At 38.7% G+C, this 24,506-nt stretch overlaps 2 protein-coding genes across 2 annotated transcripts; both read left to right on the forward strand.

Moving 5' to 3' along the window:
* Positions 1-7,756: 7,756 nt before the first annotated feature.
* Positions 7,757-12,163, forward strand: LOC112220662. Its single transcript, XM_024382494.2, has 6 exons — positions 7,757-8,141; positions 8,453-8,800; positions 8,951-9,310; positions 9,471-9,587; positions 9,751-9,812; positions 10,603-12,163. The coding sequence occupies exons 1-6, from the start codon at positions 8,096-8,098 to the stop codon at positions 10,732-10,734; spliced, it is 1,065 nt and encodes a 354-aa protein (XP_024238262.1). The 5' UTR covers positions 7,757-8,095; the 3' UTR covers positions 10,735-12,163.
* Positions 12,164-18,647: 6,484 nt separating this feature from the next.
* Positions 18,648-23,712, forward strand: LOC112220663. The gene is made up of 6 exons (XM_024382495.2): positions 18,648-18,749; positions 19,014-19,358; positions 19,860-20,201; positions 21,990-22,106; positions 22,244-22,296; positions 22,420-23,712. The coding sequence occupies exons 1-6, from the start codon at positions 18,707-18,709 to the stop codon at positions 22,549-22,551; spliced, it is 1,032 nt and encodes a 343-aa protein (XP_024238263.1). The 5' UTR covers positions 18,648-18,706; the 3' UTR covers positions 22,552-23,712.
* The last annotated feature ends 794 nt before the right edge of the window (positions 23,713-24,506 follow it).

Consider the following 24,506-nt stretch of genomic DNA (forward strand, 5'->3'; position numbering starts at 1 on the left):
CAATAAGATAGCATGACTTCTTAAACATTGTATATAATGTAGGTTTATTACGTTCTCCAAACAGCGTACTGTAATTATAGCTATAATGTACCAGCATGTACCAGTAGGGCTGTGTCGAATCATCAAACCAAAAAAATTAATAAAACATTGTCTGATTCATCACATTATTTAAAATGTAGCTTTTAATAATGGTACATAGGATGATTCACACAACTGTCCTCAAAGTTCAACTCTTTGAAATGGACTAGTAAATAAACATACTGCACATGCATTCACACTTAATTTCAGAAATCATCAAAGAAATAAAAAAGCACAAACCAAACAATATACAGTATATAGGATTGGTTAGTATCTCTGGAAATTGCACACCTTTAAACTGTAGAAGACAAACCGTAATCGATGCCTATAAAAAAGATTGCTTGTTTCTGTCAGGTTGCAACTTAAAATGGTTGACTGACTGGATGCTCCCCGTTCTTTCATTTCTTTCTCCTGGTTCCAGTTGTCTTGGTGGTAAAGGTCACTCCAGTGTATTGAGGCCAGTCACCACTGAATCCCTGAGAAGAAACATGGAGAGAAAAAAAAACAATTCACAAGATGAGCGAATCCTTTCCACAAGTCTTTGTAACAGAATAGCAGAGTGGCATAGCAGACATCTGAAATTGCTGGTCTCAGTGAAAAATAAAGCATTGATGTTGATCATTAAGTAAGATAGTATATGCTATATCTTTTGTATATTATCTACCTCACTTGCTTTGGCAATGTTAACACATGTTAACCATGCCAATAAAGCCCCTTGAATTGAATTGAATAGTAGTCACATATTTTTTGTATGCTAGTGTCGTGACTCTCTCTCCTTGTTGAGGTTCAAAGGTGCCAGATCAGATTGGCACATGGCGGACAGATAGCCCAAACCCCCAGTCTCCCACAGGAGAGGGGAGGGGGAGTTGGGTCGGTTTTATAACTTAACAAAAGGCTAAGCTGTGTTTTGCAATATTGCACTTGTGATTTCATGAATATGAATATTTTTTAGTAATATTATTTGACTGTGGCGCTATGCTATTCAGCGTTTGCTGATGACAATCATCCCGCTTAAGGGATGGGTAGGGTCGAGAAGTTAACCCCCCTGCGCACGGAACCTGCTAGTGGGCTGAAATTCCACAACATACGGTGATCGCTACATAAATAGTCATATTAAACATTCATGAAAATACAAGTGTCTCACATGTATCGAAAGCCTAGAATCTTGCTAATCCAACTGCGTTCAGATTTAAAAAAGGATTTACTGCGAAAGAATACGATGCGATTATCTGAGCATAGAGCCCCATAAAAAAAACAATTTTAACCAGCACAGGCGTAACATAATCACAAACAGCATTAAAATAAATTGTTTACCTTTGATGATCTTCGTCCGTTTGCAATTCCAATGCTCATTGTTACATAATGAATGATCTTTTGTTTGATAAAATCCATTTTTATAGCCTAACACGAAACATTTTGTGAACCGCTTGTGTCGTGAATTCCGTCTCATTCCATTTTCGACGACACATTCCAGGCAAATAACCCACACAGAACGTGACTTTTACAGTCATGTTTTGTTTCACTTACATCAACTGGTTCGTTTGTAACACAATCAAACCTGATGGGCGATTTCGTGGGACGTATTGACTGAAAGAAACCGATTTGAAGACAACAAGTCATGACATCATTGATTTGCACCAATGATTTGCCCGCTGTTTCGTTGATTGACTGTCTTTTAACCCAATGACCACTGATCGTCTTGAAATCTAGCTGGGTAGATAGCCAATGAGCTGAGCTAAACGGCAATACGCCATGTTTATGTGTTGCAAGACCAACCCATGTAGTAAGCTCCAGCGTAATGTGAGTCATTCGCTATTGAAGTTTCATACCGGAAGGAGAAGCACATATTATGCACTGCATTGTTTGGTGAACGCGCAGATTCAGCTGTTTTATATATCAATCATTATGGCGACTAAGTCAGGGAAAGCTAAATCTAAGTCTAGATGTACAGATGTACACAGAATTTTAGAAAAAATTGATTGGGAAGGTGAGACAGAGATTGTTGTAGGACGATTCATTTAGCGATTGTGGAGAAATATTTTTTGAACGGGAGAGGACATTGTTTTGGACTGGTAAGTTCTTCTCATGCTAATGCCCTTGTTTGAAATTAAAAATCTAAAATATTATTTGTGATTTAATTTTTTTTTTAGAAGCAATATATAAGCATGTATTGTCATGAAATGTGAGATGCGTGTGTCTGCCGCCCCACCCCAAACCACATGAAATAGCCTATTTGAGGCTGTTGAGGAGAGGTCAGGACCACATCAATGGCCAAAGTGAAATGGAGACAGTAGATACAGCTGGTCTGTTGTAATATAATAAAGACAGTAGATCTAGCTCGTCTGTCAAAATATAATATAGAGACAGTAGATCTAGCTGAAATGTCATAATATAAAAGAGACAGTAGATCTAGCAGGTCATAATAATATATTCAACCTTATGTTCCATTTACTCTCTCTATATTTATGTTTATTATACCTGTTGATACAGGGCTCATATGTGAAACTATTCTAACTGAACATTTTCTTTCACAGTGACACTGACTCCGAATGTGAGTCTTATCCGGTTTCCTTTGTGAATTTAAGTATGCTCTCTCTAATTCTCTCTTTCTCTCTCTCGGAGGACCTGAGCCCTAGGACCATGCGTCAGGACTACCTGACATGATGACTCCTTGCTGTCCCCATTCCACCTGGCCTTGCCGCTGTTCCAGTTTCAACTGTTCTGCCTGCGGCTATGGAACCCTAAACTGTTCATTTTTACTCTTGAGGTGCTGTCCTGTTGCACCCTCTACAACCACTGTGATCTCCACCCGGCACAGCCAGAAGAGGACTGGCCACCCCTCATAGCCTGGTTCCTCTCTAGGTTTCTTCCTAGGTTTTACCTTTCTAGGGAGTTTTTCCTAGCCACCGTGCTTCTACACCTGCATTGCTTGCTGTTTGGGGTTTTAGGCTGGGTTTCTGTACAGCACTTTGAGATATCAGCTGATGTACGAAGGGCTATATAAATACATTTGATTTGATTTGTTGTGAGGCCGGTTGGACGTATTGCCAAATTCTCTAAAACGGCACTGGAGGCAGCTTATGGTAGAGAAATGAACATTCAAGTCTCTGGCAAAAGCTCTCGTGGACATTCCTTCGGTCAGCATGCCAATTGTGCGCTCTCTCAAACTTGAGATGTGCGGCATTGTGTTGTGTGACAAAACTGCACATTTTAGAATGGCCTTTTCTGGTCCCCAGCATAAGGTGCACCTGTTTAATGATCATGCTGTTTCATAAGCATCTTGATATGCCACACCTGTCACGTGGATGGATTATCTTGGCGAAGGAGATTAAGCTCACTAACAGGGATGGAAAAAATATTGTGTACAAAATATGAGAGAAATAAGCTTAATTGATATAGTTAGAGTCAGACAAATGTATTTAACCTCGTATGGATAGGGGAGACGCTAGCGTCTCAACTGGCCAATTGCTGGGGGAAATGCAGAGCGCCAGATTTCAAATAAAATGCTATAAAATTCAAACTTTCATTAAATCACACATGTAAGATACTAAATTAAAGCTACACTCGTTGTGAATCCAGCCAACATGTCAGATTTTTTAACTGCTTTTCGGCATAAGAAGCTATTATCTGATAGCCTGCATCATCTGCACCAGCAGTAAACAAAGGAGCTAAAATAGCAGGCGCTACACAAAACGCTGAAATAAAATATAAAATATGCATTACCTTGGACGAGCTTCTTTTGTTGGCACTCCAATATGTCCCATAAACATCACAATTGGTCCTTTTGTTCAATTAATTCCATCCATATATATGTAAAAATGTCCATTTATAAAGCGCGTTTGATCCAGAGAAAAACAGCTTACAAAAACGCAACGTCACTACAAAATATTTCAGAAGATGCCTATAAACTTTGCCAAAATATTTCAAACTACTTTTGTAATACAACGTTAGGTATTTTTAAACGTTAATAATCAATCAAATTGTAGACGGGGCAATCTGTATTCAATACAGGAAAGATAAGAAACCAGCATTGCTTTTCACGTCTTGCGCAACTTACAAAAGTGTCCCCAGTTCCAAGTTGGCCTACTTATTCATAGCACAAAGGAATAACCTCAACCATATTCCAAAGACTGGCGACATCCAGTGGAAGCGGTAGGAACTGTGTTATTTCTGTCGCACTGCTTTGCTTTATCTTGGCCAGGTCGCAGTTGTAAATGAGAACTTGTTCTCAACTAGCTTACCTGGTTAAATAAAGGTGAAATAAAAAATAAAGAAATTGTCATGCTGAAACAGGAAAGAGACTTCCCCAAACTGTTGCCACAAAGTTTGGAAGCACAGAATTGTCTAGAATGCCATTGTATGCAGTAATGTTAAGACTTCCCATCACTAGAACTAATGGGCTCAGCCCAAACCATGAAAAACAGCCCCAGACCATTATTCCTCTTCCACCAAACTTTACAGTTGGCACTACGCATTGGGGCAGGTAGCATTGTCTTGCTATCCCCCAAACCCAGATTTGTCTGTCGGACTGCAAGATGGTGAAGCGTGATTCATCACTTCATAGAACATGTTTCCACTCTGCTAGAGTCCAATTGTGGCGAGATTTACACCACTCCAGCCGACGCTTGGCTTTGCGCATGGTGATCTTAGGCTTGTGTGTGACTGCTCGGCCATAGAAACCCATTTCATGAAGCTCCCGACTAACAGTGCTGACATTGCTTCCAGATCCAGTTTGGAACTTGGTAGTCAGTGTTGCAACCGAGGAAAGACGATTTTTACGCTATGCACTTCAGCACTCGGCGCCCCGTTCTGTGACCTTGTGTAGCCTACCATTTCGCAGGCTAAGCCGTTGTTCTTTGACGTTTCCACTTTAAAATGACAGCACTTACAGTTTACCGGGGCAGCTCTAGCAGGGCAGAAATCCTATGACAGTGCCATGTTGAAAGTCACTGAGCTCTTCAGTAAAGCCATTTTACTGCCAATGTTTGTCTATGGAGATAGCATGGCTGTGTGCGTTATTTACACACTTGTCAGCAACGGGTGTGGCTGAAATAGCTGAATCCACTAATTTTAAGGGTTTTCCACCTACATTTTTATATATAGTGCATATTTTGGTAGTGCATATTTAAACATGTTAACCCTCGCAAGGCTGCCGCCCAGACGGCATCCCTAGCCGCGTCCCCAGAGCATGCGCAGAACAGCTGGCTGGTGTGTTTACGGACATATTCAATCAATCCCTATCCAAGTTTGCTGTTCCCATATAAATCTCTAGCCACTTTATAATAAAAAATGGATGGAATAAATGTATCACCTGTTAAAGCTAGCTGATTAGATAGATGATTAGGTTTAGAATACCCAAGCAAATGCTGGCCACGTAGCAAGCCAACTACATAGAGCCTACTGTACATTGCCTGTTGCCTACTGTACATGATTAAGGAATATATTGCCTGTAGCCTACTGTACATGATTAAGGAATATATTGTCTGTTGCCTACTGTACATGGAGGAGGAACGTATTACCTGTAGTCTACTGTACATGGAGGAGGAACGTATTGCCTGTAGTCTACTGTACATGGAGGAGGAATATATTACCTGTAGTCTACTGTACATGGAGGAGGAACGTATTACCTGTAGTCTACTGTACATGGAGGAGGAATGTATTACCTGTAGTCTACTGTACATGGAGGAGGAACGTATTGCCTGTAGCCTACTATACATGGAGGAGGAACGTATTGCCTGTAGCCTACTGTACATGGAGGAGGAATATATTACCTGTAGTCTACTGTACATGGAGGAGGAACGTATTGCCTGTAGTCTACTATACATGGAGGAGGAACGTATTACCTGTAGTCTACTGTACATGGAGGAGGAACGTATTACCTGTAGTCTACTATACATGGAGGAGGAACGTATTGCCTGTAGCCTACTGTACATGGAGGAGGAACGTATTACCTGTTGCCTACTGTACATGGTGGATGAACAGGCCTGCATCTGTTAAACCCAATGTCACCCTCAGAATAGGAGAGAATTTCCTCTTGGTCAAATGCAGGATTTCTTAAACTTTAGGCCTGGACCCAAAGTGGGCGCTGGGCATGTCAGAGGTGGGTCGCAAGTTATGACAATATACTGTATTTATAATCACAAACTATTTTTTCTTAACTTGGGTACTACATGGAGGACGTATTACCTGTTGCCTACTGTACATGGTGGTCACTGGGAGAGAATTTCCTCTTGGTAGTCAATTACTCATTTCTTAAACTTTCTCGATGCTGTATTTATAATCACAAAAAAGTTTAAGAAATGGTCTCGAGAGTGGTTTCCTGAGCAGTCCCCTGGTTACTACCTGTTCACCCTGGCACTTGAGATCTTTAAAAAATCAACCGAGTCTACGTAAATGATCCCAGACCCCTTTGTTACGTGACCTCACAGAACCACTTAACAAAAATATCCTAAGGACGATGTCCATGCCCTCACGGAAATCTAATTAACTCAATAAAAATGTTCCCATAAAAATCTGTCAATTTAAGCTAGAGATATTTTTTTTTTGTACTGAATGCATCTCAATCCACCGCATCCGCCTATGTAATACTTCAGCATCTACAGTGAAAGGTGACAGAGCTACAGCAGTGTTTGTCAGACCACGAGACATCCCGCAAATTCATCTTCTCACAAAATTGTCTGTAGCATCCGAACGGTTTGGCCTATATTAACTATTATGAAATGATGAGATTCTCACAAACACTATGGTGTTCTCCGTTTTGCTCTACGACCCCCACAAGCATCTGGGGACTTGTCTGAAGTCAGTACAGCCGATCTGACAACTTCTGTCTGTAGTTTGGGCTACATACTGGTTTGACCCCTCTGTTTAAAGATAAGACTCTCACGAACTCATACAATTCAGTTGTTTTGCTATAGGATGCCTACAGGCCTCACAAGACTTGTCTGAAGCTTCCCTGGTACCATTTGAAAAAATGTATGGAACTATATGTTGAGACCAGTGGAGGGTGCTGAGGGAGGACGGCTCATTTAAATGGCTGGAATGGAGCGACTGGAAGGGCATCAAACCATGTGTTTGATATATTTGATACCATTCCACTGCTTCCTCTCCACGAGTCCATCTTCCCCAGTTATTAAGGAGCCACCAACCTCCTGTGGAGGAGACTGTTTATGGACAAGAACAAGGGGTAAAATCAATGTATAAAGCGTTCTTATATCCCTCAGATGTAGGATAAACACCTTTCAATGCATTTGTATGGGCTAATAGCAGAGGCCAAAAATAAATTTTCATCAAATATATATATATATATATATATATTTTTTTAAACATATTTTGGGATACTTCAAAGGGTCTTAAAAATATGCCATAAGGCTTGGTACTACTTAGCCCCACTCCACAGTTTAGATAGAGCTTAGACTCGTAAGGTTAACAAAAACGTAATGTTAAAGTCTAAGTGCATTTTCAGTGAGATCTTTTCATGCCAAAAATAATTAAATGAAACAGGACAAGTAAAAAGGACAGGCAAAATATAGCAATTGTACTGTGCAGACAGAAATGCATTGATATAGTTAGTTAGACAAATGTATTTGTGTCTGTCCACAATAATACAATAATGCACAATTCAGATTTTGCAAATCACATTGAGACCACATTTGAGATACTAAAAACAATCATGGTCAAACATGGTACAAGCAACATCTATAGCACATTACGGCATCTATACACATGTATTCATACAACAAAAAAGTACAGTGGATAAAAGGACAATTAAACAGTTCAAAACATACAACATATGAGGCACTGTAGTATACAGTAACATGAAAGCTAAGGTTGTGACCTTATGACATAACAGACATGTCAGGTTCACAGAAGAAATGGGTCACAGGTTGGAACATTTTACAGGAAGTATTAAACACTATGTTCCAGCCAATGAGGTATGTTTTCAAGTTTGAATACTTGGTCTTGGGTTCTCATTTAAGCACAGACCAAATCAACACTACCAGTCTAGAGGATACATACCATGATGGTCAGATTAGGGGTTGCTGTGATTATTCTCAGTGCAGTGTGTAAGTACAATTTCATCACTTCATCATAATACATTAAAAATATTGTTTTTCCTGTGCTGTGCAATTCAATATAGTTCAAGCTTCTTGAAGGGTAGGATAAATTGACATTTAGAACGTTCAACAACACACATACCATCTAAAAATAAATTATAAACAAAGTAAGCAGAAGAAAAGTAAAACATCTGGAATGATTTTCACAACTTGATTTTCAATTATTTGAAATATTTTCACAGACTTGTTTTCTCTTAACATTTGTCCTTGTCTGTGTGATGACTACAGTATGCTTGTGTTTCTGTTTCCATTTGATTTAGATGTTGACCATGTTAACCTGCTAAGTCCAATAACCACTGTTCAACTTGGTGATCCTGTAACCCTGCTATGTGTTTTCCCAGAAGAGGAATTCAACGATGAGCAAATGCACTGGTACAAGCAAACTATGGGAGGTATTCCACAACTTGTCTCATCGATGCATAAATATTTAACAGAGCCTGTGTTTCACTCTGGATTTAACAATTCACACTTCAGCGTAACTTTGGCTCAAAGGATGTTTCGCCTTACTATCATGAAGTCGATCCCAGAAGATGAAGCCATGTACTATTGTGCAATTGGAAGAGTGATGACTGTGAAGTTTAGAGATGGCACATTTCTGTCTTTAAAAGGTAAAGTAATTGTACTTTCTATTTTTAAGTTATGTCAATTGGACAATAACTTTTTAATAAGTAATAAGACAAAAAAATTAGCGCAGAAAAATATGTTAATCTGAAATTATTTGAATGTCTGATAATTACTCTATGTTCTGATTAATTTAGGAAACGGTCAGAGGTCTGACAACCAGATAGTGGAACAGCAGCCAGAGTCTGACCCAGTCCATCCAGGAGACTCTGTGACTCTGCAGTGTACTGTACTCTCTGAGACCTGTACAGGAGAACACAATGTGTACTGGTTCAGAGCTGGATCAGGAGAATCTCATCCAGGAGTAATTTACACCCCTGGGAACAGGAGTGATGAGTGTGAGAAGAGCCCTGAGACTCCCTCTCCTACACAGAGCTGTGTCTACAGCCTATCCAAGAACAACCTCAGCCCTTCTGATGCTGGGATTTACTACTGTGCTGTGGTCACATGCAGAGAGATCCTGTTTGGAGACGGAACCAAACTTAACACCATTAAAGGTACAACTTCTTGTTAAATTGATAAAGCACCTTACACTTCTTTATCTAAACATTTAAGCATATTTTAATGATATGATTATTTAGTAGAAAAAAATGTGTTGTCAACTATGCATCCTTAACATAAAACATAGCAAGCATGTTGAATGTATTTTAATACCAGGAAACACAGTGGACCCCATTGTCCTCAGCTTGGGAGCAGCAGTGGCTGTGTGTGTGATTGTCATTTTTATTCTCGCTTGTACCAAAAACAAGAGACAAACATGTGATAATTGTAAAGGTAAGTCATTTTAGACATGCAGAACATATCTATTGTTTTGTGTCAAATGTGCTAGCAATGATCATTTAAAAGTAAAATCTCACCTCATGGGCTGACACCGTTGAATGGTATACTGTATATTCCGTCTCCATTTTCATGCTTGGGTTTCTATATGTTCATACAGCAAGTGTCTCTCAGCATATTCACCATGATGAAAACCTCTCATCAGAGCAGTCAAGTGGTCAGGTATGTAACATCTATATTATCCAATGTGTGAAACAAGAGGTACATTGCCTGTTACACAGGAGTGTGTATATTAGTGTATATGTGTATATTTGTGAATAAATCACTAAGTACAGCAGTACCCCATGAGATGTTGCGTCAGAGTTGTTTGTCATAGAGAAAACCTGTATTTAAATATAGTTAATTATAACCTGCAGCTATAATTTGGCAAGCTCTCAGTTGATCAAAAATGTTGTTGATAGTTTTAATAAAATGTTTAGTTACATTTTAGATGTCGGGCTTTAAGATATTAAATTACCCTCATATCCGCTAGCTTATTTATTGTTCAGAAATCTGTAGTGTAAATCTGTAGTGTAAATATTATATTTAACAATTTCAACATGCTTTGAACATCAGTTTAGGTTTTGGTTATTACAAAGTAAATGATTTAGAAATGTTTTTGTTTCATTTGTCTTTAATGCCGTAGCCTGAAATGAACTAGTATGAAAAAATCTGACACTAAGACCACGATTCAATCTGATCCAAGTTAGATCCGTGTTATAGCAAGCTTGAAATTAAAAAATAATAGTTTCTGAGCTGACATCTGGAGTGTTTACCATGAATGCGATATCCTTAAATCTCAGAGAAAATGACTTTAAAAGCTGCAGTGTTGGCAGTCCTGCGCCCTCTGCTAAGATTTGAATCCTAGCTTCCGCATGAACATTCCCCTTACCGTATTATCGTTAATGTTATTATTTGACTTCTCTGTTGTTGTGCACAGTGGAGTTATTATTTACTGTACTCTATTCCTTAGGTGCCAAACACAGATATTTTGAATTATGCTGCATTGCATTTCTCTGAGAAGAAAACTAAAAGAGGAAGAAAGAAGAGAGAGACACCACAGGAGAGTGTGTACTCTGATGTCAGGTCCTCAGACTGGGATTGAACTTTGTTTCAGATACAGCATTGACAAAATTATCTCAGTCAAGTGTCTCTATTTAGACACAATTTAAGCGTTTTGGTAAAACAATCGCAGGACATTGCTTTCGGATTAACTTTCACAATAGTACAATACAATATCCAAATACAATACCATAGACAATGGAATTACAACCATGTTTCTGCTCAAAATATCTTCTGGAGTGGTCAACTTATTCTGAGCTAGCTGGGTTTTCATCTTTAAATGTCTATGTACACTATTGGTAAAAAGTTTTAGAAACTTACTCATTCAAGGGTTTGACTTTATTTGTAAAATAACATTTTACATTGTAGAATAATAGTGAAGTCATCAAAACTATGAAATAAAGCATATGGAATCATGTAGTAAACAAAGAAGTGTTAAACAAATCAAAATATATTTGAGATTTGAGATTCTTCAAATAGCCACCCTTTGCTTTGATGAAACCTTTGCACATATGTTCATAACATTGTGTAAAATGTCGAATGGAACAATATCATATTGGGTTGATATGTGCAGAATAGTTTTTGTTCCATACATTATCACGTATCTAATTATAGCAATAAATGAATGTTGTAGAATTATCATTGTCATTTAATATCACTGAATATTTCTAGTATAGTGTCTTTGGTTTGTTATTCATTTCACAAGAGGTCAAATTCTTACTGTCTGTCATAGTTAAATTATGGACATAACCATTTCATTCATGATTATTCAAGCTTTTCAAGTCATAAGAAGCATTTTTGTACCATCATGTACATTCATATTTTTGTATAATATCTCTTTAAGGTAATAATTTAACTCTATGAAGTCAATTTACATATGAGATTATGCTAAACTCTTACTGTGGAGAGGCAACTAGGATGAGTGGGCTACTCCTCATAGAGGTAGGTCTAGTAAACCATGTAAAGGGCATTATGGTCAAATAGAGATATGTATCGGTCGAATAGATAATAATTTATCAATTAGTAGGCCTAAAGCATTCAACAGACAGACTGGGAAACATTATATAACTGTTGGCCCAGATACACATCACTGGTCTTTTGATTGCGCTAACTGCTTATTAGTTGGAAATGGAATAGGACATGTTTAACTGTTTCCACAGAGATCCTGTTTGGCAAAGGAAAAAAAATGGATATTGGTAGTTCCTGAATATTATATTGTGAGTTGTTATATTCAAATAATTATGTCTCATGTAGGAGAGTGCTTATAGCATACAGAAACACATTGTGTTAAAGGGGACAGTCTGGAATTCAATTCAAGTTAATGATATATAGAAATGGATTATTAAATAACATTTTGTAGCTTATAGAAGTAACATGAGCTTGTTTTACTCCATTGTTTGTAAATAGTGTTATTGTAAACACACACTTCTTAGACTCAAAATATGGTGTTGTGACTTTACTTTCATTATTCTTATGACTGTATTTATTTAATCCACTAACTATGTTTAATTGTTACCCGATAAAATAAACAATGTAACAATTAACCCCAAATTTAGATTTGGGGCACCACAGAATAAGTTGTTTAAAGAGTTACCATCTCCCAAATTAATATTTATATAACAATAGTATAACATCCATAAAACAGTCAACATATTAATCGTGACATCTTATCATATCATCATTCTGACCAGTCGTAACCTTCTTGGATCTGCAAAATCCCCAGCCTTGCTCATAATTCAGTACTACACAAATTGGTTTAATTCTTTATTGACTAGCTAACTAAGTAATAACACAGAATAAGCATACACCTCTACATGTCTCTACATGTCTCTACATGAGACAACGGTCCCTAGTGGTCTGACAAAATATGATGGCTTGTTACCAAAAGAGGGAGGGGTAGAGAGAGAGGGCAGGGGAGGGAAAGAAACACTTATCATTGATACATTTGGGAACTACCCTCACAGTAATCATAATACTTTGCACATGAACCACCGGCCATTTGGAGTAAGAAATTTGGAGTAAGTATTTAGGTGTGAATGCCTTTGTTCACCATTAATCTCTGTCGGCACCAAGCCTTTTTTGAAAGGGTTTTGTTGGGCCTTTCCGTGGCCCACTTGTACATGTTCTGATTGTCCACCAGAGGTCACAATGTCCTTCCTCTTTGTTGTCCGGTCTCCAATGGGGTGTTTCCTCAGAACATCTACTTAGCTGTACCAGTGATTATCTGAGAGGGGAGTTTTCTTCTTCCACCTTGTGTTGGTATTCAAAGTTCCAAACCACTTTACACAAGCAGCTGCAGACTGGCAATGTCCTGGTCCAAATGGTGAGGTTATCTTTTTCACCTCGTGTTGTCGTTCAAAGTTTCAACCATTTCAAACATGTAGTTCTCCGCGTCATGTTTCCTGGTGTAGTAGGTGGGTTAATTTTCTTCCCCTCGTGTCGAGTTTCAAAGTTCCAACAATTTCAAGTGTAGTGACTGCTCCATGCTTTTCTGGTCTAATGATCATTTCGTAACCAAGGCTTTTTATGCACTCCGGCTTACATGATAAACTTACAGTTTATCAACATAAGTGGTGGTGGGGTGGTTGATTTGTTTTTTTTTCTAATCCTGGATTGCCCTGTTAAAACTATATCATCAATATTTAATTATTTTATTTTGTATAATATAAAACATCAGTGCCGGCACATCCTGTAGTCATTGCACTGGGAGTGACATAAGTTTGTGTGTCTGTGTGATTGTGATCATTATCATCTGCAACAGAAATACAGAGCCAGAATGTGAACATTGTAAAGGGGAGGTCTATAATATTGCCAATTGTTGGGCACCAAATTTCTGATTAATCAAATCAAATCTAATTTTATTGGTCACATACACATGGTTAGCAGATGTTAATGCAAGTGTAGCGAAATGCTTGTGCTTCTAGTTCCGACCGTGCAGTAATATCTAACAAGTAATCTAACAATTTCACAACAATTACCTTATACACACAAGTGTAAAGGAATGAATAAGAATATGTACATATAAATATATTAATGAGCGATGGCCGAAAGGCATAGGAAAGATGCAGTAGATGAGATGAGTAATGTAGTGTATGTAAACATTATATACAGTGGCATTGCTTAACTTCTTAAGGTATAGGGGGCAGCATTTTCACTTTTGGATGAATAGCGTGCCCAATTTCAACTTCCTGCTACTCCTGCCAAGAATATAAGATATGCATATTAGTCGATTTGGATAGAAAACACTGAAGTTTCTAAAATTGTTTGAACCATGTCTGTGAGTATAACAGAACTTATGTAGCAGGCAAAACCCCGAAGACTAACCATTCAGATTTTTTATTTTAGGTCTCTGTCTGTGCAGTGAGTTCTCATTTGCAAACAATATTTCTTAGAAACTTGTTTTCAGTTCCTACCGCTTCCACTGGATGTCACCAGTCTTTGGAATTTGGTTGAGGTTATTCATTTGTGCAATGAAGAAGTAGGGCCATCCTGGAAAAGGGTAACGCTGTTGAGAGTTGGCCAAGACTTGAAAAGTAGCTTGGCCAAAAGCCAGGGAAAATGCAGCGCGGCAAATTCAAATAAAATTATATGAAAATCACATTTTTAAATGTTAATAATCGATCAAATTGAAGACGGGTCTATCCTGCTCCTTTTACTCTCTGCTCTGAACGCACTAGACGACCAGTCCTGATAGCCTTTAGCCGTACCCTTATCCTACTCCTCCTCTGTTGATGATGGTGATGCAGAGGTTAATCCAGGCCCTGCAGCTCCACTCCTACTCCTCAGGTGCTCTCATTTTTAAACTTCTTTAACTGTAAAAGCCTTGGTTTCATGCATGTTAACATTATAAGCCTCCTCCCCAAGTTTGTTTTATTCACTGCTTTAGCACACTCTGCCAACCCTGATGTTCTAGCTATGTCTGAATCCTGGATTAGGAATACCACCAAAACCCCAGAAAATTCCATCCCTAACATTAACATTTTCCGACAAGATAGAACTGCCAAAGGGGGCGGTGTTGCAATTTACTGCAGAGATAGCATGCAGTAGTTCTGTCTTACTATACAGGTCTGTACCCAAACAATTCGGGCTTCTACTTTTAAAAATCCACCTTTCCAGAAACAAGTCTCTCATCGTTGCCGCTTGCTATAGACCATCCTCTGCCCCCAGCTGTGCCCTGGACCCCATACGTGAATTGATTGCCCCCCATCTATCTTCAGAGCTCATGCTGCTAGGTGAACTAAACTGTGACATGCTTAACACCCTGGCCATGCTACAAACTAAGATTGATGCCCTCAATCTCACACAAATTATCAATGAATCCACCAGGTACAACCCCAAATCCGTAAACACGGGCACCCTCATAGATATCATCCTAACCAACTTGTCCTCCAAATACACCTCTTCTGTTTTCAAACAAGATCTCAGCGATCACTGCCTCATTCCCTGCATCTGTAATGGGTCTGCGGTCAAATGATCACCCCTCATCACTGTCAAACACTACCTGAAACACTTCAGCGAGCAGGCCTTTCTAATCGACCTGGCCCGGATATCCTGGAAGGATATTGTCCTCATTCCGTCAGTACAGGATGCCTGGTTATTCTTCAAAAGTGCCTTCCTCACCATCTTAAATAAGCGTGCCCTGTTCAAAAACTGTAGAACCAGGAACAGATATAGGTCTTGATTCTCTCCAGACCTGACTGCCCTTATCCAGCACAAAAACATCCTGTGGCATTCTGCATTAGCATTGAACAGCCCCTGTGATATGCAATTTTTCAGGGAAGTTAGGAACAAATATTCACAGGCAGTTAGGAAAGCAAAGGCTAACTTTTTCAAGCAGAAATTTGCATCCAGTATCACAAACTCAAAAAAGTTCTGGGACACTGTAAAGTCCATGGAGAATAAGAGCACCTCCTCCCAGCTGCCCACTGCACTGAGGCTGGGCAACACAGTCACCACCAATAAATCCACTATAATTGAGAATTTCAATAATAATTTTTCTACGGCTGGCCATGCTTTCCACCTGGCTATCCCTACCCCGATCAAAAGCCCTTCACCCCCCACAGCAACTCGCCTAAGCCTCTCCCACTTCTCCTTCACCCAAATCCAGACAGCTGATGCTCTGAAAGAGCTGCAAAATATTGACCCCTACAAATCAGCCGGGCTAGACAATCTGGACCCACTCTTTCTTAACAATATCTGCCGAAATTGTTGCAGCCCCTATTACTAAAATGTTCAACCTCTCTTTCGTATCATCTGTGGTTCCCACAGACTGTAAAGCTGCCGTGGTCATCCCCTTCTTTAAAGGGTGAGACACTCTATACCCAAACGGCTACAGACCTATATCTATTCTACCCTGCTTTTCAAAGATCTTTGAAAGCCAAGTTAACATACAGATTACCGAACATTTAGAATCCCACCATACCTTCTCCTCTATGCAGCCACTCCTCAGTAAAAGGCAAAAGACAGCCTGCTTGGAGTTTGCCAAAAGGCACCTAAAGACTCTCAGATCATGAGAAACAAGATTCTCTGGTCTGATGAAACCAAGACTGAACTCTTTGGCCTGAATGCCAATTGTCAAGTCTGGAGGAAACCTGGCACCATCCCTACAATGAAGCACGGTGGTAGCACCATCGTGCTGTGGTGATGTTTTTCAGCAGCAGGGACTGATAGACTGGTCAGGTTTGAGGTAAAGATGAAAGGAGCAAAGTAAAGAGAGATCCTTGATGAAAACCTGCTCCAGAGCCCTCAGGATCTCAGACTGGGGTTAAGGTTTACCTTCCAACAGGACAACGACCCTAAGCACACAGACAAGAAAACGCAGGAGTGGCTTCGTGACAAGTCTCTGAATGTCCTTGAATGGCCCAGCCAGGACCAAGACTTGAACCTGATGGAACATCTCTGGGAGACCTGAAAATAGCTATGCAGCAACGCTCGTCATCCAACCTGACAACGCTTGGGAGGATATGTAGAGAAGAGTGGGAGAAACTCCCCAAATACAGGTGTGACAAGGTTGTAGCGTCGTACCAAGAAGACTCAAGGCTGTAATCGCTGCAAAAGGTGCTTCTACAAAGTACTGAGTACAAGGTCTGAATACTTTTACATTTTTTATACATCTGCAAAAATGTCTGAAAACCTGTTTTTGCTTTGTCATTATGGGGTATTGTGTGTAGATTGATGAGGGGGAAAAACTATTTAATCCATTTTTAGAATGGAATAAAAGTCAAGGGGTCTGAATAGTTTCCGAATGTAGATTAAGCCTAGTCATGGACTAAGCTCTTTCTGTCACGTCTACTCCTGTGTTCGCCGTCGCTGGTATACATAACACCGGTCCTGGGATCCATTATTACGCACACCTGGCATCAATCATTTTATTTTATTTATTTTTATTTATTTTATTTCACCTTTATTTAACCAGGTAGGCTAGTTGAGAACAAGTTCTCATTTGCAACTGCGACCTGGCCAAGATAAAGCATAGCAGTGTGAACAGACAACACAGAGTTACACATGGAGTAAACAATTAACAAGTCAATAACACAGTAGAAAAAAAGGGGAGTCTATATACATTGTGTGCAAAAGGCATGAGGAGGTAGGCGAATAATTACAATTTTGTAGATTAATAACACTGGAGTGATAAATGATCACATGTACAGGTAGAGATATTGGTGTGCAAAAGAGCAGAAAAGTAAATAAATAAAAACAGTATGGGGATGAGGTACGTAAAAATGGGTGGGCTATTTACCGATAGACTATGTACAGCTGCAGCGATCAGTTAACTGCTCAGATAGCAGATGTTTGAAGTTGGTGAGGGAGATAAAAGTCTCCAACTTCAGCGATTTTTGCAATTCGTTCCAGTCACAGGCAGCAGAGAACTGGAACGAAAGGCGGCCAAATGAGGTGTTGGCTTTAGGGATGATCAGTGAGATACACCTGCTGGAGCGCGTGCTACGGATGGGTGTTGCCATCGTGACCAGTGAACTGAGATAAGGCGGAGCTTTACCTAGCATGGACTTGTAGATGACCTGGAGCCAGTGGGTCTGGCGACAAATATGTAGCGAGGGCCAGCCGACTAGAGCATACAAGTCGGAGTGGTGGGTGGTATAAGGTGCTTTAGTGACAAAACGGATGGCACTGTGATAAGCTGCATCCAGTTTGCTGAGTAGAGTGTTGGAAGCAATTTTGTAGATGACATCGCCGAAGTCGAGGATCGGTAGGATAGTCAGTTTTACTAGGGTAAGTTTGGCGGTGTGAGTGAAGGAGGCTTTGTTGCGGAATAGAAAGCCGACTCTTGATTTGATTTTCGATTGGAGATGTTTGATATGAGTCTGGAAGGAGAGTTTACAGTCTAGCCAGATACCTAGGTACTTATAGATGTCCACATATTCAAGGTCGGAACCATCCAGGGTGGTGATGCTAGTCAGGCGTGCGGGTGCAGGCAGCGAACGGTTGAAAAGCATGCATTTGGTTTTACTAGCGTTTAAGAGCAGTTGGAGGCCACGGAAGCGCACCTGTACGTCTATCATGAGGCACACAAGTACCTCTCCTATACCTGGCACTCCCTTAGGTTCCTTCCCCAGTCTGTATTGTTCCTGTGTTCATGCGTAGATGCTGCTGTTATGTTGTTTCGTTCCATGTTTGTTGTTTTATTAAACGTTTCACCTGCACCTGCTTCTCAACTCACAGTGTCTTCGTTACACATTCAATGTAAAAACTCTACTGAGAATGTTTTGAATCGTGATCTTGGCTTAATCTGAGTCTTGGATATATTGCATCACTGAGCAATAACTCGTTGTAATGTAGGCCAACAAATTAGTGCACACCATAAATCTTTAGATTGCCTACAGTACATGGCTGAATACGGATGGAAACGTTCAACAGGAAGTGATGCATGTCTTTCCCCTAACCAATCAAGTCATTCTTAGATTTTAAACATCCCACAATTCTTTTCATTTTGTCAGTCAGTCATTCATAGTAACAAAGAAAAACAGTTGTTAAAGCTACAGTTAGTCCATATCAGGATGATCAGAATCTGCCTTCTTTGGGGACTTCTCTCTCAAGTGTGTAAGTGCATGTCCTAATCTCACATAGTATTTTACTGAACAGTAAAATTGAAAATCGAAAAGAATAAGACTCTCATATTGGAAAGTCATATCTGAAGGTAATGAAATATATTCAGTTTGGACAGCAATGTGACCGATATATCTTCAGACATTTTAAATTGCAGTAGTTTGATGTCTTAACTAAGAAAAAACACTGTTACTCAAAGGTTGAACAATGTCCATTTTCATTTCAATTTGACATCTGATTACATTCACATTTTGGCAGACCTGATTCAGACTGAAGATGCTCCTCAACCAATACCAGTGACTACTCGTCTATTTGGAGACAATATATCTTTGCCATGTCCTAAAGCAGAATCTCAACAATTCCTGTACTGGTACAGACAAACTGTTGGCCAACTGCCCCATCTTGTCGCATCTGTATCCTATGCATCAGAACCTGTACTTAATGGAGAGTTTAAGAACCCACGTTTCAAAGTGGAGGAATCTGAATATGTGTATAATCTCATTATCAGAAATATCAGCACATTAGATGAGGCAACATACTTTTGTGGAATGGGGACAATATATGGGATGAACTATGGACATGCAACATTTTTGGCTGTGAAGGGTAATTTAATTTAAATTGTGCATTTCAATATTCACCAAGTGTTTTTGTGTATTGTTATACATACAGTAGATGTACACTGCTTTATACTGTTGATGTTCAGAAAAGTATAAACAATCTTGCTGCAGTATGCATAGAAAGTGGATATTCATGGATGCATGTCATAATGGTTAAATGTAAAAACAACTTGTCATTTTTGGAGACAGGTTTTTGAAATGACATCGTTATGGTATAGCTAGCAAAAGAGTGTAGAAACGGTAGCTAACTCACTTTTACTGTAAACAACTCTTAAGATGCCTAGCTAAGCATCTTGGCTGACTGTGGGGTGAATACATTTGAATAATTACTGACAAATAGAAACTGCACCTCTCTTTACTAGCATGCAAAACGCTGTTTCCAAAACTGCCATGTGCCTAAAGGAATGTTTGCTATTTAAAACTCTATGACCTCTCCACTTTACAAGCATATGAATAATTATGTTCTCAATACAATGACACAATATAGGACACAATCACCCTACAGTGGTGCAGCAACTAGTTTCTGATCCAGTCCATCCAGGAGACTCTGTGATTCTACAGTGTACAGTACTCTCTCAGACCTGTACAGGAGAACACAGTGTGTACTGGTTCAGAGCTGGATCAGGAGAATCCCATCCAGGAGTCATTTACACCCCTGGGAACATGAGTGATGCGTGTAAGAAGAACCCCGAGACTCCCTCTCCTACACAGAGCTGTGTCTACAGCCTCTCCAAGAACAACCTCAGTCTCTCTGATGCTGGGACTTACTACTGTGCTGTGGCCACATGTGGGGAGATCCTGTTTGGCAACGGAACAAACCTAAATATTGGTAAGTAATGAATATTATGTGTTATAATGTTGAAAATACAGAAGAAAGTTTAGTCATATTAAAAGTGGTGCATGTACATTGAGTGTACAAAACATTAAGAACATCTTCCTAATATTGAGTTGCACCCACTTCCCACAGTTGTGTCATTTTGGTTGGATGTCCTTTGGGTGGTGGACCATTTTTGATCCACACGTGAAACTGTTGAGCGTGAAAAACCCAGCAGCATTGCAGTTCTTGACACACTCAAACCGGTGCGCCTGGCACCTACTACCATAACCCGTTCAAAGGCACTTAAATATTTTGCCTTGCCCATTCACCCTCTGAATGGCACACGTACTGTACACAATCCAATTGTCTCAAGGCTTAAAAATCCTTCGGTAACCTATCTCCTCCCCTTCATATACACCGATTGAAGTGGATTTAACAAGTGACATCAATAAGGGATCATACCTTTCACCTGGATTCACCTGGTCAGTCTGTCAAGGAAAGAACATCTTCTCATAATGTTTTATACAGTCAGTGTACAGCACAGTGGTTGAGGTCAATGTGCCTTTTGCTATAACAATATTCTCATCATTGACCAGAAATGAATGTTCAGCTGTAAATTCTTAGATGCTGTAAACAAAATACAACCTGCTAATAACTTATTTAAAGAAATACAAAATTAATATTTTGGCAAATCTCTCCTTCAAAATGTGGCTACAATCAATCCACATCTTTCATTTGATAATAATACCAATTTTATGGAATGTGTATAGTGCTTTTCATTACAAAATTCATCTCAAAGCGTTAAAAAGCGAAATAAAATGACAAACACAACAAATATAAATTGAGACGATGGAGATAGAATGTCCTTAGGTAGATTAGGATGACGGAGATGGAGATTGAATTTCCGTTGTCACATTTGAATGATGGAGATGGAGATTGAATGTCCTTAGGCAGATTAGGATGTTGGAGATTGAACGTCCTTAGGCAGATTAGGATGATGCAGTTGGAGGTTGAATGTCCTCAGTCATACTAGGAAAAGGGTGTTGAGGAAGTTAGGGCTGGAAAGGCAGGATAGAGACAAAAGACAGAGCCCCTCATCAGAACATCACACATACTTCTCCTGCATTCAGTTCCTCCATGGAAGCCGCTCCTTTCTGTAGGTATAGGGCGTCCATTACCAAAAATGTGCCACTGTTGCTGAAAGTGCAGGGAAAGTCACCAGAAATCAACAGTTGTTAGGAACAGACACTGATCCTCCTCTGCCATCTTCAGAAACATTTTTATTTTAATATAAGGGTGGTATCTATATATATCTTACTATTTTTTTAGTCATATAAATGGTGTTATATATTTCTTACTATTTTACATTAATGTAATGGTGGTATGTATTTCTATTATTATTTTATCTTACTATATGGTTGGTATATATGCCTCTATCTATATTATTTGAATATAAGGGTGAAATAGATCTCTCATACTATTTTATTTTAAAATAAGGGTGGTATATATTTATTTTGCTATTTTGTTTTAACATAAGGGTGAAATGTATCTCTCCTACTATTTTATTTTAATTTAACGGTGGCATATTTCTCTTTTAATATTATATTTTAATATAAGGGTGGTATATATATATATTTATATATATATCTTACTGTTTTATTTTCATATAAGGGCGGTATTTTTCTCTTACTATTTTATTATAATTCAAGGGTAGTTATATCTCTCTTCCTATTTGATATTAATATAACGGTGGTATACATGTATATCGACTCTCATTATTACGTTTTTTATTCCTTTTAGAAAGATCACTGGATCATGTAGTCATTGGACTGGGAGTGACATCAGTTTTCTGTGTGATTGTGATCATTATACTCGTCTTCAGCAGAAATACAAAGCCAATTTCTGAACATTATAAAGGTGAGTCCTCTGGTATTACAAACTGTAGTTGAACACCTAATACATTTTACGGTTAATGCACAATACTTGTCATCAAGTATAATACCTCTGTCTTTACCTTTTGTCATGTTGATGCTTGTTTTTATTCATGTTAACAGTGAGTGTTGCTCAGCATATTAGACATGACAACTCAACCACTGAATATGATCAGGTAATAAATACAAGTGTTATAATATTGGCCTGTTGGTAGATAATTTGTGATATGATACTAGATACTCCAATTTTCTGACTATTATTATGACTACAGTTTTTAAACCAACAACATTATTTACAGGATCAAGACCCAGATACCCTGAATTATGCTGCATTGCATTTCTCCGAGAGGAAAACTAAAAGAGGAAGAAAGAAGAGAGAGACACCACAGGAGAGTGTGTACTCTGATGTCAGGTACTCAGACTGGGACTGACCTTTGTTCATGTGCAGAGGAATGGATGTAGTTTGGTCAATAAACTTTTCTTAATATATAATGTATTTAAACATTCATGATATTTTACCCTTAATGATACAGTGACATTTTCTGTCAAGCAAGACAGTGGCAGAATTTTCCCTATACCCATCATGAGGTTATTACAACTTAGCCTATGAATGAAAGTTGACAAAATAGGTGCACACAAGTCCAGATGAAGATTTGAGGTGATAGACACTGACACATGAACAGAAAGGGACACATTCAATAACGCCTTGCACACTTTTGCCTGCATCTAGCTGATCTAGTGTGTCATCATTAGTCCAACAGTTACAAACTGGAAAAATTCAGGTATATTTATTACCTGAATTTATTATAGTTTTGTTCCGTTTGCTTCCGTTGAAGATTTGTTTTAACAGAATCTGAGGAATGAATACACCACTGTTCACACTCAAACAGCTCACTTTCACTTTGCACTCAGCATAAAGGAGATGGATTGGGTTAAGTGTCCTGTCCAGGAGGTGTACTTGTACATCAAGCTGCATTCCGCTATAGAATCAGGAGATAGTCTCCTGCCGCTATGAGGCATTCTGTCTCGAACAAGGATTAATTACTTTCCTAATGTTATATTGTAAAGTTTGATCAGCCCCCATTTGAAGTCATTTTTCTATTTGCAATAATGTATAATTGTATTATGGTTCTATATTTATTGTTTTCATAATTTTTGCTAAATGTATGATTGTTGTGGTATTTACTGTAACCCATTAAACAAACATTGGAGGTATTATATTATTATATAATATTATTGTATATAATGTAGGTTAATTACGTTCTACAGTATTTATTGAGTTCACACAGCTTACTGTAATTATAGCTATAATGTACCAGCATGTACCAGTAGTGCTGTGTCGAATTGTTAAACCAATATATAATTAAACATTGTCTGATGTATCGTATTATTTAAAATTGAGCTTCAATAATGGTACAAAGGGTGACTGTCCTCAAAGGTGTAAACTTTGAAATTGACAACAAATAAAACATACTGCACATGTATTAATACTTGATTCTGAAATAATCAAATAAACAAAACAGTACAAGCCAGATACTGCATACAAACAAATCAACCCTCATAACATAAAGCAAAATTGTTTTACCATTATTAAAAGCTACATTTTAAAATAATATGATTAATCAGACAATATTTAATGATACATTGGTTTAATGATTCTACACAGTGCTACTGGTACATTGTTTAAAAAACATAATTGTCCAACTGTTCATAGCCTCCAAACATGATGTATTGGATAAATATAATTACATTAATTAATTGATTAAAATTAAATCACTAACCCATCAGAGGGGCTGAGGATGTTCTTGGAGAGGGTGTAGACACAGCTCTGTGTAGGAGAGGGAGTCTCAGGGCTCTTCTCACACTTATCACTCCAGTTCCCAGAGGTGTAAATGACTCCTGGGTGGGATTCTCCTGATCCGCCTCTGAACCAGTACACACTGTGTTCTCCTGTTACGGTCTCAGAGAGTACTGTACACTGTAGAGTTACAGAGTCTCCTGGATAGACTGGGTAAGACACTAGCTGCTGCTCCAGAGTTATCTTGGTAAACCTCTTTCCACTGGAACCTAAATTGTTTATTTTGTTGGATGAAGGATATTCTCAAGTTTAAATGAAGCAGGATCTGTGGCACATCTTTGAGACAGTGTGCATTAAGAACAATGTACCAAGTTGATCTTTATCATATCCACTGAGGACTATACTGTACACTGAAAATAATATACTGATGAACAATAACATGTACAATTCAAAATAAATTACCATTTGCAGCCAAAAAGGTTCCATTTCTACAATCTGTTTGATACTTTGTTCCCACTGCACTGTAGGTTGCCTCATCTGATGTGTTGATTTTGCTGATAACAAGATGAGATACAGTTGAAGTCAGGA

Source organism: Oncorhynchus tshawytscha, linkage group LG21 (genome assembly GCF_018296145.1).
Source record: "Oncorhynchus tshawytscha isolate Ot180627B linkage group LG21, Otsh_v2.0, whole genome shotgun sequence".
In the NCBI taxonomy this organism is placed as follows: Eukaryota; Metazoa; Chordata; class Actinopteri; order Salmoniformes; family Salmonidae; genus Oncorhynchus; species Oncorhynchus tshawytscha.